General features: G+C 36.9%; 1 protein-coding gene across 9 annotated transcripts in view; it reads left to right on the top strand.

Annotated features, from left to right (window-relative positions):
* The window catches only part of ITPRID2 (ITPR interacting domain containing 2), a 91,070-nt gene that overhangs the window by 59,838 nt on the left and 14,969 nt on the right, over positions 1-16,263 (top strand). For all 9 annotated transcript variants that reach the window (XM_072752097.1, XM_072752099.1, XM_026018406.2 and 6 more), the window contains 4 exons: positions 897-1,105; positions 1,986-2,677; positions 10,211-10,283; positions 15,056-15,144. In XM_072752097.1, the coding sequence (XP_072608198.1) occupies positions 897-1,105; positions 1,986-2,677; positions 10,211-10,283; positions 15,056-15,144 (1,063 nt within the window). The remainder of the gene's footprint in view (positions 1-896; positions 1,106-1,985; positions 2,678-10,210; positions 10,284-15,055; positions 15,145-16,263) is intronic.

Genomic DNA, 16,263 nt, shown 5'->3' on the forward strand with positions numbered 1-16,263 from the left:
TTTTTGTAGGGTCTTGAGTTACTCTGACATAAAAATCAGAATAAACTTTTCAATATAAAGCTTGATATTTAAACATAGCTTTATCTTCAACATATTAAAGTTATTCAAAATATATATTAAAATAGGCAAGTATGTCTGCCTGTAGAACAGTTTAAATTGTTATCCAAATTATTGTATTGGAATCTGAGCATCTTCTGTGAAGCAAATTGAAATTTTCTTCACCTCAAGTTTTATCTCTAGCATTTTCCTCAGTGAATCACTGAAGGTGGATTATTCCTGGTGTGAGGAAGAAGAGATGAGAAAGCTTTAATTCCCAGTAGAATCACAGCAAGAACTTATCTTTGAGTAACCCATTCTCTCCATACCTTACTCCTCCTACTTCCTGAGTGAAAGTAGTTAGAGAAAATTTGAATGTAAGCTCCTCCCTCCCTTTCTGAGTTCACCTTGTTACCTGTATAGCATCTTCAGTGCCGGCCAAAGGTAGCAGAAAAGCTCACGTTCTACAGGATGCCCTGTGCTACCAACTTCCTAGTGTGTTTTCCCTTTTCATTTCTTTCCTAATCCATTTATTTCTTATTCTCCCTCAGCTGTCCTCTGTTTTAGCTGCTTTACTGGGACTCCTTTAAAATGACAAAGAAAATAAGGTGAGGAATCATTTAGGGAGTCTTGCTGAGTATCTGCTGAGGGACTAGCTCTTTTTACCAATATTACCAGATTGAAAGAATGGACTCTTTAAGGGTCACATATCACATTTAGTACACAGTATATAAAGATGCTGAAGTAAATAGTGATGTAAATAGCAGAAGCTCTTTTTTTATAATGTGATGTGGACTCTAAACTTATATCTTGATGTTTTTTCTTTCTTTCTTTCTTTTTTTTTTTTTTTTTTTTTGTAGTGTTTCAGAATTGTTGGAACTTTATGAGGAAGATCCTGAAGAAATTCTTTATAATCTTGGATTTGGACGAGATGAACCAGATATTGCTTCTAAAATTCCCTCCAGATTTTTTAATTCATCATCATTTGCTAGAGGGATAGATATTAAAGTATTTTTGAGTGCTCAGATGCAACGGATGGAAGTAGAAAACCCAAATTATGCTTTAACAAGTAAGGTTTTTAAATATTCGCATCCACAGTGAGATGTTCTTATTTTTTTGAAGCCTTACTAATTTTTAGGAATAGTACTAGCAACTTAATTATTGAGGTTAACACAGTAGCCATTTTACTGATTCTGAATTTTTATTTATTTATAGAAGCTAACTTTCCCCTCCTCATCCTTGACTTTAGTGTTACTATAACCGACATGCAGAACCTTGTACTTATCTTAAGTTTATCTCCAGATTGCTGATGTTCAAAAAGGAAAGTAGGGGGGTGGCTTGTTACTATTAAAGCCAGTCAGTTTTAGGTGCTTTTCTGTAAATTTATAATAGCATGGCTAACTTGATAATTTTTCTTTATATCTTATTTTTCTCTATTGAACAGAAGTTCCAAAAATGGGGTCTTTAGGTGGTCCTTTGAACAGCTTTAAGAATCTATAAATCCAACAACCCTTCTTCTCCCTCCTGACCCCCCCACAATTAGGTATAAAATAGAGACTTTAGTGCATTTTCTTGGGAGAACATCTGCAAGAGTTTTAATGGAGTCAAAGGCATAAAAATAGAATCAGAACTGTAGATCAATAGCTAGTCCTTTCGGTTTTATTCAGTGTTGTCCTGCTTTGTGCTTCTTTCTGGTTTTATATCATAAAACAAATTCTTAAATAAATTCTTAAAACCTAAATTCTAGTGCTTAGAATGAAAAATCTTTCTCCCTCTCCCTAGTAAATACAGGGAACTTTTTTAAACGTTGGATAAAGAAAAAGGTTCTGGTTTTGTGATCTTTGTGATCTAAGTTCAGTTTACTGGAATTCTGAAAAATAGTGATTTGTTTAATGTGTATACATATGTAGATAGATCGATATAAAATTAATGTAATTTCCTTCTTGTAGGCCGTTTTCGTCAGATTGAAGTGCTTACTACTGTGGCCAACGCATTTTCTTCTTTATATTCTCAAGTCTCTGGGACTCCCCTCCAGAGAATCGGAAGTATGTCCTCAGTGACTTCCACCAAGGAGACAGACTCACCTCCGCCTTTAACCCGAAGTAACACTGCAAACCGTTTAATGAAAACACTATCAAAACTAAATTTATGCGTTGATAAAACAGAGAGAGGAGAAGGTAGTTCTCCTTCCTCAGCAATTGAAAAAGGAAAGATTCCGAATGTTTCGGTGATGGAAGAAAGCGGCGGTAAAAATGATCAAAAGTCTCAAAAAATTGTAAAGAAGAAAGACTCCTCTTCTATGTTGGCTACAGTTAAAGAAGAAGTATCAGGGAGTTCAGCAACTGTTATGGAGAGTGCTGGACTTTGTGATGAAGCAAATAGTGATGTTAACCAAAAAACTGAAAGTGAGCAAAGTAAAGAAACTCAAAATCATGAGATTAAACTGGGTGAGGAATCTGGTATTCTAGAATCTGATTTAGGTAACGATTTTAACACTCCCAGTCACAGTGAGCCAGAAAACGGCAATGCGATGAAAAGTATCCATGTGTCCACACCTGAAAAAGAGCCGTGTGCACCGCTCACGATCCCATCCATAAGAAATATAATGGCGCAGCAGAAGGACTCCTTCGAAATGGAAGAGGTAGGTAAAATATTACTGAGACCTGTTTCAAATAAGGATTCAGGAAAAAAAAATGCCAAAAAATATTTATAAAGTGAAAGAGGGCTAGTAGATTTATACTAGAAGAAAATCCCAATTTTGACTTTTCAAGTTTTAGTTCTGTGTTTCACAAACCAAGAATTGGTCACAGGACTGTGCACTGCCAGGGTAATGTGACAATTAGTTCTTCTCTAGATCCTCTGTTGTTCACTGCTGATACTTGAACTTTAACCCCTTCCTTTCTCAGTTTAAGATTTTGATGCCCTGAGAATGCCCTGAGAAGAGTATATTTAAATTAAAATCAATGTTGCATAATAGTTAAAAACACAGGCTCTAAAATCAAACAGAAGTTTGAGTTCTTTCTTTCTTTCTTTCTTTCTTTCTTTCTTTCTTTCTTTCTTTTTTAAAGATTTTACTTATTAGAGAGCATGTGAGACCCAGTGAGCACAGATGGGGGGAGGGGCAGAGGGAGCAGCAGACTCCCCGCTGAGCAGGAAGCCTGATGGGGACCAGGACCCTGGGGTCAGGACCTGAGCCAAAGGCAGACCCTTAACCAACTGAGCTACCCAGACACCCAATTTGAGTTCTTTCTTTTGCCACTAAATGCTATGTGCCTTTGTGCAAACTTTTCTCAAAGTATCTTAGTGGAAAGGATAAGCTAAATGTGAATAAGGTTTTGGGAAGGATAGGGTTTGACAAGAGACTAGAAGGAACCTGAAGATACTATGTATCTGAAAGGGAGGCTATGGAACCTCAAGGAAGAAGGTTTGAAACACCCCCAAATATGATTTCTGCAAGCCCAGAAAACCAACGTTTGGTTACTTTTTATTTCTACTTCTAAGAGAGATATTACTGCATTTACATAAATGTCAAATTGGGCGACATAAAGAGATTCTTTTCGATGAGGTCAACTAAAACTACTTTTGAATGGCCAGAGCTGATACTAGGATTGGCACTGTATAGTTTGAGACAGGAAACTGAAGTTTGTCAAGCACCTACCTTGTGGCAGGCACTGTACCAGGCCCTTGAAGTACTTTTCTCTTTAAGTCTGTGAGGCAGGCAGTGCTGGTCTTATTTTACGCATGAGGAAACTGAGGCACACGTATACCGCTGAAGAGTTGTGTCTCTAAGTTGCATAATGTGCAATTTTTTTAAAAAAAATTATTACAGAATAGTGTTAGTAGTATAGTAATAACTTCCAGGGATTTTAGAATCACAGGCCACTATTTTAGGGAATTGGAAAATGGGATAATTGATTCTGTCCATAAATGTCCTTCTGGGGAGTATGTATCTCTCACATTACTGAAGATGTTTCATTTATTACAAAACTTCTATTGCTGATATATTTACCTTTTTTTGTGGTCTTTGAATTTATCTTTTACCACTTTAATTCTAACTAAAAAGTGAAATTAAAAGGGAGAGGAACAGGCCTTTGAAATAGTTTACATTATTTTTAAGCTTCTATTTCTCTTATTTCTTTGTGTATTCTTTATATTTTTCTTATTTAATTCCTAATATCATAAGATGACTACTTCATAAATTAAAGCCTCATTTGTCCTATTTTACTATTTGATTCCTTTTTTACTTTGTTTTGGTCTGAACTTGTCCTACCATTAATAATCAACGTGTAAATTCTTGCCTTTCATTAGAGCCCCTCTTCTTTGACAGTCAGATATGACAGTTGGTTTCCTTGTTTTAATTTAATAGCAGAGTATGAAAATTTCAAACAAATTCTGTTAGATATTGCCAATCTGATACTGGTGACTCCAATGAGAAGGCACTCTTGTATGTTGCTTTTTAATTCCTAGAGTTCCTAAATTTTAAACTATATATATATATATATATATATATATATGATTATATTTATTTAACAGAGAGAGAGAGCGCGCGCTAGCGTGCACAAGCAGGGGGAGCAGCAGGCAGAGGGAGAGGGAGCAGCAGCCTCCCCACAGAGCAGGGAGCAGACACAGGGCCTTGGGATCATGACCTGAACCAAAGGCAGACGCTTAACCAATGGAGCCACCCATGCGCCCCTTAAACTATATATTTTTTAGATTATTGCTATCATGCACAAAAGACCTTTAAAACATTTGTAAAGTACTAGATAGATGTGCTTTGGTGGCGCTTTGGTGGCAAGTTAACATTTGATATTTAATGTGTGTGGGTTTTTTTTTTTTTTTTTTTTTTTTTTTTTTTGCTCCCTCTGCTGGCAAAAGCAATTAATGAAGAAAGTAATGCCACATGTAAGTGAACTTTTTTTTAAAAGTACAAAATTACATGCATTGGTGGTTGAAGGATAATAGAACATTTTTGTTTTCAAAAAAAACAATATATGGATATGGTCAACAATAGCTGCACTGTAAATATGGGGAATTTTAAGGATAATGAATCTTATTCTTCAGATGTATTTAAAACATGGATAGAAACCTCCTAGAACTGTGTTTTTTTATCCTTTTGGGAACTTTAAAGAGAGCTTGTAGAACAATGGATAAAGAAAGGAAATAATGTGTTTCTTTAATTTCCTCTTCTCCCAAGTGTGACTTGAATTATATTGACAAATGAAGAGAACAATCTTACTGAAGCAAACTTTTAGATCCCATTCAAAGTAGGTTGTTGCTGTTTTTCTTTTAGACTCCTTTCCCTTGAGGTTTGATTCCTATTGGGAACTTTCTTCCTGTAAAAAGAGAACATAAATGTAAGTTAGAGGACACTCCCTTTCTCTCCCAGTAAACCAGTTCTCAGACAGATGAACTGAATGCCAGCTGCTTTGGGGAGGCGAGGTAGGAGAAAATGTTGCAGACCTGACTCTGTGCAGGAAGCTGGCTAATCCCTCTGAGGCAACGGTAAGCTCTAACCCTCACCAGGAGCCAGGAGAGGAAATAGTTAAACATAAGGGGAGTCTAATAGATGACAAGACTGACTCAGGCCTTGGAGAGTGAGAGTGACTATTCTTCACATTAAGAAAAATGAATAAAAGGCCAGAGAGTATTTTCAACTAAAAGTCAGTGTGCCTTATAAAAAAATGTTTTATAGACTATTTAAAATCTTCCAGTATGTCTAAAAGTTGTAAAACTCTACTCTTGAGTTTTTCTAATTCTTAATGACCGTCTTAGATACTTCTCGTCTTCTTCTCAGAATGGCTTGCTTTTGCTAAATACATGATGATAACAGTCTAGAGCCGTAGATTTGTAGTATGAAGGATATACGGTTAAACCAAAATGATCCTACTCAGTAAGCAGTTGTTCATCTTTTAGGCGTCAAGGAAAAATTCCTCATACTTAAATGTTAGAGGAAGGAGACCTCTTAGCTGTATATTGCTGTAAAGGGGTTGCTCTGTGGCTTACTCTACAAAGGAGTTTATATTCAAATAGAGGCATTACTGGAAGTGTACATAATTTTTTAAGCTACTGAAGTCTTAGTGTTTCTAAATCTGTGTCTACACTGATTGTTTTTTTTTTTTTTTTTTTTTTTAATTTTTTATTTATTTATGATAGTCACAGAGAGAGAGAGAGAGAGGCAGAGACACAGGCGGAGGGAGAAGCAGGCTCCATGCACCGGGAGCCTGATGTGGGATTCGATCCCGGGTCTCCAGGATCGCGCCCTGGGCCAAAGGCAGGCGCCAAACCGCTGCGCCACCCAGTGATTGTTTATTTAACTATTATTTCTCCTTATTTTTAGTCATTGAGTTTCAGAATTTTTTTTTGTTTTATTTATTTGCCTGAGTTAAAATAATCTGAAATCATTCAGACACTTGACACATAGTTAAATTCTTCCTTTGGCCTTTCAAATTTGACTGTGTTTTGAAGACAAGCCCTGTGTCTTAGAATAGAATGCAGTAGGGTCTGAACACATGATACATGCGTGCACCCATGACTGCTAGTTTGAAGTCCAGTTAACCACTAAATTTTATTTGACATTTATCTAAAAGGCTTAAACTAACTTTTGTTACAAGTATTAATCTGAAAGTAGAAAGCAAATCTTGTAACTAAAACCTGATTTTTTTAAAATAAATATTTGCAACAAATATAGAACGATAAACTAGCACAGAAACAGATCTTTGAATTCTTACTCCAGTTTCCTCCTTTTACAGAGGACGAAGCTTTTTTCCTCCTCCAACATTTGCTATTACTTGACAGCAGTGGTTCTCTGTCATGTGTCGAGGGATGTAATGTTCCCTTTGGTACCCTTGCCTTACTTGGGGGAGTGCTAAGAGGATGTCAATGTAGGGAGTCCCTAGATGGTAGCAAGGAGAGATCTGTTGTAAACTGTTACCACTTTACTGTTGCAAAATATTTGATCATCCAAAGGACTTGTGAAGCAGGAGTTTGAGTATTTATTTTTCAGTTTGAAAAACTGACATGATTGTCATAGATAAATCTGATAACTGTCTGAAGCCATTTAGGCCAGTAAGTGGCATGAATAAGACTTGAATTCAGGTTTTTGCACAAACTTGCTACTTTTGACTACACCGTAGCTCTTGGTAAAGGTCAGCCGTGCTGATACTGTCAGACTTTGGACGAGAACTCAAGTCGTCTGGTACACAGCCCCATGCAACTTTGTGAGAAAAATAATGCTTTCATTTGAATTTTTTGAGGTCTCATTAAAAATTAGAATTTCTGAAGCTCCACTTTTGATTTTCTTTCTTTCTTTTTTTTTTTAACTGTCCATATGTCTTTAAACCTTAAAGGAAGGGTTGAGTTAGAACATTCATGTATTGCTGCTCTATGGAACACAGCACAATAGTGTTGGGCCCAGAAGATATATTTTAGGATAAATGCGGCACATGTTAAAAAAAAAAAACACCACCAAAGTAGGTGCCTGCTGTGGTAGCAGGACATTGATTCAAAAAGATACAGTTTTAATAAGTATTTTGTTAAAACGTTTTTTTTTAATGAAATAAATACAGGGTTACCCTAAAGCTATTTTCATACAGTTTTAAATCTCAACGCACTAAGACCCAAGTGATTTTATCATTTTGGTTTAGGGTGGGGTTTTGTAATTCTTGTTATGAAAAGTTTCAGACTTACCCAGAGATCAAAGAAAATTGTATACTGAACACTCATTTTCCATTACTCCATTCAGTTATCAATATTTAGCTGTAGTTAATTTAATGAAAGGCAATCTGTAGCAAATGACAAGCACACCACTGAGGACTTGAAGTCCCAAGTTTTATTTGCTTCATAACTTTCTTTTTTTTTTCTTTTTTAATTAATTAATTTATTTATTTATTATAGTCACAGAGAGAGAGAGAGAGAGAGAGAGAGAGAGGCAGAGACATAGGCAGAGGGAGAAGCAGGCTCCATGCACTGGGAGCCTGATGTGGGATTCGATCCTGGGTCTCCAGGATCGCGCCCTGGGCCAAAGGCAGGCGCCAAACCGCTGCGCCACCCAGGGATCCCTGCTTCATAACTTTCTGTGCTGTACTGCATCTCGAATTTGACTGCTTTCCTTTGCACAACTGTGAGCAGCAATAACACATTCTAAGCTATGAAATTTAACTGTCATCACCAGCTTATGTTCTGTGTTCAACAAGTGGTTAATGATTTTACTAAGTGGGAAGAAGAATCTTGATGTTAGTAGTTTTATTAGTAAAATATGATCCTCTCAGCTTTTTTTAAAGGGCCCCCTTTTCTTTGAATTAACTACAGAGTTTGTAGTTTTTGTAGTTTTTTGTTTTGTTTTGCCATAGAGTTACATACTGAAAGATAATATATTAAAAATACATATTCATTAAGGTCATATTATTTTGTGTCTAACTTTATAAATCTAAGGAATAGAATATATGATTATTCTACATTTAAAAATATGAGAGAGTATAGTTTGGTGTATCATAATGTCCTGCCTAAGCTGAGATTCCTAGAATATAATTAAAGAGGCATTTGGATTTGTGTTATACTTCTTTGGTCTGTTTGATATTTACTTTAACAGAAAACTCTTTGAAGTACGGTAGGCCTGACTAATAATAGACCTTTTGTTGAATATAAAAAGAAAATGCATTTTGTTTCCTTGCACACATAACAATGGTTTTCCTGTTGAACTTATGTCTGCTTCTTTGAAGAATATATGTATATATATAATTTTTTAGTAATAACAGAGGTTAGAAACTATTTTATATAATAATTTATAGGTGATGATTTTGTTTTTAAAGATTTTATTTATTCATGAGAGAGACGGAGAGAGAGAGAGAGAGAGAGGGAGAGAGAGAGAGAGAGAGAGGCAGAGACACAGGCAGGAGGAGAAGCAGGCTCCATGCAGGGAGCCTGATGTGGGACCCGATCCTGAACCCGGGACTCCAGGATCACACCCTGGGCCGAAGGCAGTGCTAAACCGCTGAGCCACCCGGGCTGCCCTATAGGTGATGATTTTAAATGACCAGTGTGTTTTGGTTCTCAAAGGATTCATAAACCTTGGATTTGTGGAACTGTGTAGAACAAAGATCCCACAAATCAAAGCAGTTTTTAAATTTCATAATAGTATCTTTAACCTTTGAGATTTTTTTTTTCTTGTTTGTCATTCCACTCTTATTCCTATAGAATATTTCTTATTCTTGGGTGGATTCCTACCTCAAAACTACCAGGGTTCTACCTAAAACCTGTTTTGTTAATTGCTTTCTCATTTGTTCAAGGTTGAAAGCCCTGTTTGGCTAGTTTGCCTACTTCACTAGGATGCTGTTTGTTATTTTAAGTACTAATCACTACTGACCTAGTAGTGTTAGGAATTAATGTCTCTCCCTCCTTAAGTGTTTAATCTCAATATAGAGTTAGTTATGTTAGAGTATTTGGGGAATGGGATGGGTATGGTAAATAAAGAATCTGAAAATTCCTACGTTATGCAGTTGTGTAGGTGGGGGGAAATATCGTTAAAAAAGAATTTTTTGGGTTCAATAACTTCTCTGAATATAGTTTACAGGAGGATTTATGGTAAAGATCTTTCAGCATTTAGTTCTGTGATGAAATATGATTTTCTGTTTACAACTTGCAAGTTATATCTTAAAAGACCATTTATATTAGAACAAAGCAGTCTTCATACAAGCGTGGTTTTTGAGACACTCAAAATTTGTGAGATTTTATAACATTTTGTATTGGGAGCATGATACACAATTTTTTAAAGATGCAAGACTTGTAGTTACCTTAACTGTGTGTCAGTCAGGATCTGTTGCAAAGTCAGCATTTATCTGGAGATTGGCCTTACACTTTGAATTTTAACATTTACAAAACTTATTCTTTGGGATTTATTTTTTGTTTAATACCAACCTTTTTTTAATGAAGTGGTTTAGACACTTAGTCACTTTTCATTGCCTGCTACAAACTTGCAGTCCTATCTTTAACTGGAAAATAGGTCATAAAATTAAGATGTGGGATGCTCTCATGATTTCAAGATAAGATGTTTTGCATTTTTTAAATAAAAAGCTTTAGTACCCTTTTAGTTATGTTGATTGGTTTAATAAATAATTATGAAGCGGTATTCTTCTTTGCCATAGATTTATCAAGTTCTTACTACTTAAAACTTTTTAAGGTTCAAAGTACAGAGGGAGAAGCTCCTCACGTTCCAGCGGCGTACCAGCTAGGTCTTACCAAGTCAAAAAGAGGTGAGTAGACTAATACCTACCAGTTCCCAAGCACCTTACCAAAGTGTCATTAATGGATTTGGGTTTATCTATCAGTATTTGAGCACCTATAACTGTAAAAGAAGGTTAAGTACACAGGTATGCATGTTTCATTATACTGTGGTTATAGAATTTTTTATACCCTCTTGAAGACTTTTGTGTTCATAAAGTAATTTTAGTTTGCTTATCCTGAAATGCAGTTCTTTGTACTCTTAATTACTTTTCAACTCTGCATAAGAGCCAAATGGGAAGTGATAGAGCCACACATTGAGGCCAACTTTTTACATGGTGATGATTGAGATACATACTTGTGGGTTTTTTTTTTTAAGATTTTATTTAGAGGGCACCTGGGTGGCTCAGTCAGTAGAGCATTTGCCTTGAGCTCAGCTCTTGATCTCAGGGACCTGGGATCGAGTCCCACGTTTGGCTTCCTGCCCTGCAGGGAGTCTGCTTGTTCCTCTACCCCTGCCTCCCTACTCTGCTGTCTCTCTCTCAAATAAATAAAATTTTTTTAAAAAGATTTTATTTAGTTATTGGGAGTGCATGTGCACGTGAGGTGAGGAGGGGATGAGGGGGAGAACGAGAACATTCAGCAGGCTCCACACCTAGGGCAGAACCTGAGGCAGGGCTCGATCTCAGGACCCCGAGATCATGATCTGAGCTGAAATCAAGAGTCAGGCGCTTAACCAACTGAGCCACCCAGAGGCCTCAAAATACACACTTGTCTTATTCACGTTTGCTTTTCATTAATTAAACATGGCTCCTAAGTATATACATGCATATGCCTCTAGCAAAGATACCCATCTCTCAGTAATGGTTAAAGCTAGTTAAGTTAAATTCAAACTGTGGATCAAAGGTGAGTGGCTCTAGATAATTGTTCTTTTCTTGAGTTATTAATTATTGACCAAAGAACCTTCGAATCCATTTCTTTCACTTTTAATTTGCAACAAGAAAAGCATGTCTGATGTTTAAAATCCCAAAGCTTTTGAGATTTAGAGAAAAGGAGAGAGGAAGTAAAGATGTTAAAGTGACCACTGAAGGTAGGACGGTTTATTTTTAAAGCTTTACACATGCTGAACCACCCTGGTTTTTTTTAAACAAAGATTCATATGTATGTTCCTAGAATAGGAAATTGCATGTTTGTTTTCTTTTGATCTCTGAAATGACTTCATAAGAGACAATTTGCATATAATTTTTCTTTTATTGCATCGTGGTGCTAAGAAACAACTCCGCTTTCACTAGGTCACTATAGTTCTGGTCAGACAGAAAAAGAACTTTCCTGTTTAATTTTCTTCCCCTTTTTAAGTCCATAAATATTTGCGTGTGTTTCTGAGCTATCAGGCAGGGTTCCCAGACATTAAGAAATTTTTCCTTTAGATAGGTTGACATGGGATACATTGGAAAAAGCATCTTACCCTGTGTGAAAAAAGGGGCGGGGGATTTAAAACAATGCATAAGAATCTTAAGGTCTTTCAAGAGGAAGCTCCTTGTGGTAGAAAAGACAAAACGTGGTTTGTATTTACATCTGAGTTTCTTCCTCTTACCAATAAGATAGATGTCTCTTATTTCTGGTGGCATAAAAAAAAATTTTTTTTTTTAAAGATTTTACCCATCTATTCATGAGAGACCCAGAGAGAGAGAGGCAGAGACACAGGCAGAGGGAGAAGCAGGCTCCATGCAGGGAGCCTGATGTGGAACTTGATCCAGGATCCCGGGATCTTGCCCCGAACCAAAGGCAGACGCTCAATCACTGAGTCACCCAGGTGCCCCATAAGTAAAAATGTTAACATTTTTATGAATAACACTTTTTAAAAATTAACAGTAAAATGGTTTTGTATGTGCATGAGAGGGTATTCTCATCATTTTTGAACATAGCCTATCAAATTCTGATAATGTGATATGAAAGTATCTTAGTTAACTATAATTACAGAATTGGAATCACTGGTAAGATATTCATTTTACAGGTTTAGTAAAAAATGCATATAATACATTTATAGAAATACTTTGCACTTTAGTAATAGGACTTTTGAAGTTACAGTGATCTTAATCTCATATCCAGTCCTACAATTTAATACTGAAGCCTGCGGGCACCTGAGTGGCTCAGTTGGTTAAAGCATCCATCTCTGGATTTTGGCTCAGGTCACAATCTCTCAGGATGGTGAGACTGAGCCTCATATCGGGCTCTGTGCTAGGCGTGGAGTCTGCTTAAGATTCTCTCTCCCTCTCCCTCTGCTCCTCTCCCCACCCCTGACCCCTGCTCTCTCTGTCTCTCTTAAAAAACATACTGAAGCCTAGAGAGGTTTAGTGACTCAGCTTTTGTCTACTAACATTCATTCAGTAAACTATATTGAGAGCAAACATTTTCCTTATTATAGAAGATGTATAAATTTCCTTTAGTCTCATAGCGTATACAGGTGTTCTGTTTCTTCATGATATTGGACAAATACAAATTCTAGGTTTTGTTTTGTTCTCACTTTAATGTTTTGCTCTAACTTCCTGGTTTTTTGTTTTTTGGTTTTTTTTTACTTAAAAAAATTTTTTTAAAATTTTATTTATTTGAGAGAGGGAGATAAGAGAGCACAGGCAGGGGGAGGGGGTGAGGGAGAGAAAAGCAGGCTGAACAGGGAAGCCGAATTGGGGCTCCATCTCAGGACCCCGGAATCATGACCTGAGCCAAAGGCAGACACTTAACTGACTGAGCCCCCAAGGCGCCCCGACTTCCTCGTTTTTAATTAGAAATAATGTTATATCACTTTAGCTAGGTCAGAGGTCTAATTGTTTTTAATCCCAGCTTTTTCTGCAGAGAACTATTTTTTTTGCTAAATGCCTGACTAAAGAACATGGTTGTGACTTACACTTTACAGAATACAGTTTTGCTTATACCCTATTTAGTTCCTGAAGTAACCCTGTGAGAAAGAAGAATTATTCTGTTTTGTGGAGAAGAGAAGTTACTGATTATCGTGATAAAGTAGGAACTTGAACCCAGGCCCCCTTGTTCTTTCCACTGCCCCACACCTGCCCTGAAGCCTGAGTAGTCGGCGATCTGACTGTGTGAGCTCAAGGCCACGTATGGAGGTGAACTCAGCAGAGACTGGCCTCCACCGCAGATAAAACAGATCTCAGCAGAGAGGACGTGAGCGGAGCTGGTCACTCTGGCTCCCCCAGGCTCTCCAGCAGTTGCCCTTTGCCCAACCACATAGGCAGTTTCACTTCTAAATCCTTTAAGTGACTGTTTAATTTTATTGTTGCTTTAAGAAGAAAGTTATCATTGATTCATTCAGCAAACATTTTTTATTGTTCTAGGTACTGGGATACAAAATAGAATAAATTAGGTTCCTGTTTTCAGGAGACTGATAGTCTAAAAAAAAAAAAAGACATGCAAACACATAATTATGGTGATAACTGCTCTGATGTAAGATGTTAATCATCTTCTCAGCTGATAAAATGCATAATTAGTACCCCTGGCTAACAGCTTACTCCAGTTCAGTTTCACAATTGTCCTAGTTTACCTAGAGTTATCAAAGATGTGGATCAATTTCTTTTCTCATTATGCAGTTTTGTTAACTTCAAAAGAATGTTACAGAATTATTCTAAATTTTAATGAGAAGAAATTATGCCATTCTGTGATGCTCTACATTTAGAACCCGAGACTGCAGTGGGATCTTTTTCAAAATCAAGTTAATTTTAATTGATTTGGGATTTTATTCAAACGTATTATCAGGTTCTGTCATTCAGATCTTGAATGTGGATTTGGTAAACACACTTTATTTAGCCAACTGCTTTTGAAGTTCTGCAGAACCTGACCATCTCCTGAAACTTCTCCCCTGATAAATGTAAGAACTGTAAAGTCTTCCTGTACTTAGAGTGTGGATGGGCATGCGATCATTCTTGTGCCTCGGTGGCCTTTTTACTTTAAAAAGTGTTTATACTAACCAGGAATTAGAGTTTTCAGGCAAAAAACCAGAACAGGGTTTTTATAAGATTAACAGTATTATGTACCGATTGACTATGTTTGCGTTTCATGCAGTTGTTAGGAAATCGTTGTTTCATGACTTACAAATGTTTGCATCATTTGAAATATCAGAAACATTTAAGTACTCTGGCATGCAGATTGGTTAATTTATTGTTATAGTCTTACTTTCTTAGTAGGAAAATAATAGAACTTTTTATACACTGCATGTAAACTTCTAATTTTATCTGCTAAATATCTTTACATATTTAGGTAATGGAAGTAGCTTACCTTGGGATTTCTGTTTTTATTAGTGTGATTCTTTATGTCAGCCAATTGTCTTTCAAAGATAAGACGTTAATTGGATTTACCAAAATATATTAACACTGGAACTTAATTAGCAACTGAATGCAGAGAATTTCTGATGGATCTGATTCCATTTTAGGATGAATTTGAGTAACCTCCTGTGCTTTGAAACCACATTTTGCATAAGTGATGCATATTTTCTAAGAGGGAATCAATCACGGGGACTCGTGGCTCAAGCATCTGCCTTGTCTCAGGCCATGATCCTGGGGGTCCCGGGATCGAGTCCCTCATCAGGGTCCCCGCAAGTAGCTTGCTTCTCCCTCTGCCTCTGCCTCTGCCTCTCTGTGTGTGTGTCTCTCATGAGACAATCTTTAAAACAAATCTTTTAAAAAATAAAAGGTATCAACACAAATATCCGTTAGGAATCATGTACCTGTAATATTTTCTTTTCAGTGAAGTCATATTTAGCAGTTTTGCCTAACTACGTTTCTTTTGGTAGATCACCTGTTACGTACTGCAAGTCAGCACTCTGATAGCAGTGGTTTTGCTGAAGATTCGACAGATTGCCTCTCCCTTAATCATCTTCAGGTAAAAATGTTTATTGTAGTAGGTACTGTGATTAACTTCTTCATATTTAGGTGATTTTTCAGTAGCTATATATTTCAAGACTGAATCTTTCTAATCTTTATTTCTCAAATGACAGGATAAAAATGCCAGGATGTGGATACTCTCTAAGCGTTTGACTACAAGTTTTAGTTTTCACTAATTATACATCTTTCTCTGACTGGACTTTTAAAAACAAAGAGACTTGTCTTTATTTTTGAGCTTTCAGTAAACACAGGTTATTTTGATCGCTATTCTCTCTGGTATTTTTCTTCTTTTTTCTTATCATTGTTTGCATATTTTACCACAATTGTTTTATTTATTTAGTAACTAACAATGAGTGTGTTTATAGCTTGCTGAATATTATATGACTTTTATGCTAGAGTGTGTCAGGTAAGCCAATAGCAGGCACATCTTTACCCTTACGGAGTTTACAGTCTGTGTGTAGTACGAGAAGGAGACTCAGAACAAATAATCCAGTGGGCAGAACTGGGAGGTGGAGAGCCTTTTATAAAAGGAAATCTGTGGACATGAGCATGGAAAGATAAGAATTCAGCTTTTTGGAAAGCGAGTGAGTGAGTCCTTCTGAGGAAGTAAATGAGGCAGAAGCAGGAGTGGAGAGTAAATCGTGATAAGGAAGAGAAGATATGAGTGTTGACTCCTTTTCCAAATAAGGGTAATAGGTCTCTGTGTTTTTCTCATATGGGAATGACTCAGGGAAGTTGTCTGGCTGAGGGAGAGGGCTCTAAGAGGACAGTGGGATTGATGCAGGAAAATCTGAGATGAATTTGTGAAGAGAAACCTAGTCCTGGAGAGGATGTGATCAGACGTACAGATTGGAGGGTTAGCTGTGAAAAAAGGAGTTTCCTCTCAGAACAGAGAGACAGGAATGGTGGGGAGGGGTACGGGAATGTTGAACCTATGGGGAGAGGTGCTGGAGGAGAAAGTTAAACATTTGTCCGTCTTCTCAGCAATTCAGTGTCCTGTGCTGGAAGGAAGGGGAATGGGTGCTGAAAAGGGGACTGAGGAAAATAGTGAAGGTCTGGAATAATCTCTCTGGGAACGGGGTTGCCGATCAGGGGCAGTTTCGAGCGGTACGAGGGC

Source organism: Vulpes vulpes, chromosome 3 (genome assembly GCF_048418805.1).
Source record: "Vulpes vulpes isolate BD-2025 chromosome 3, VulVul3, whole genome shotgun sequence".
Classification (NCBI taxonomy): domain Eukaryota; kingdom Metazoa; phylum Chordata; class Mammalia; order Carnivora; family Canidae; genus Vulpes; species Vulpes vulpes.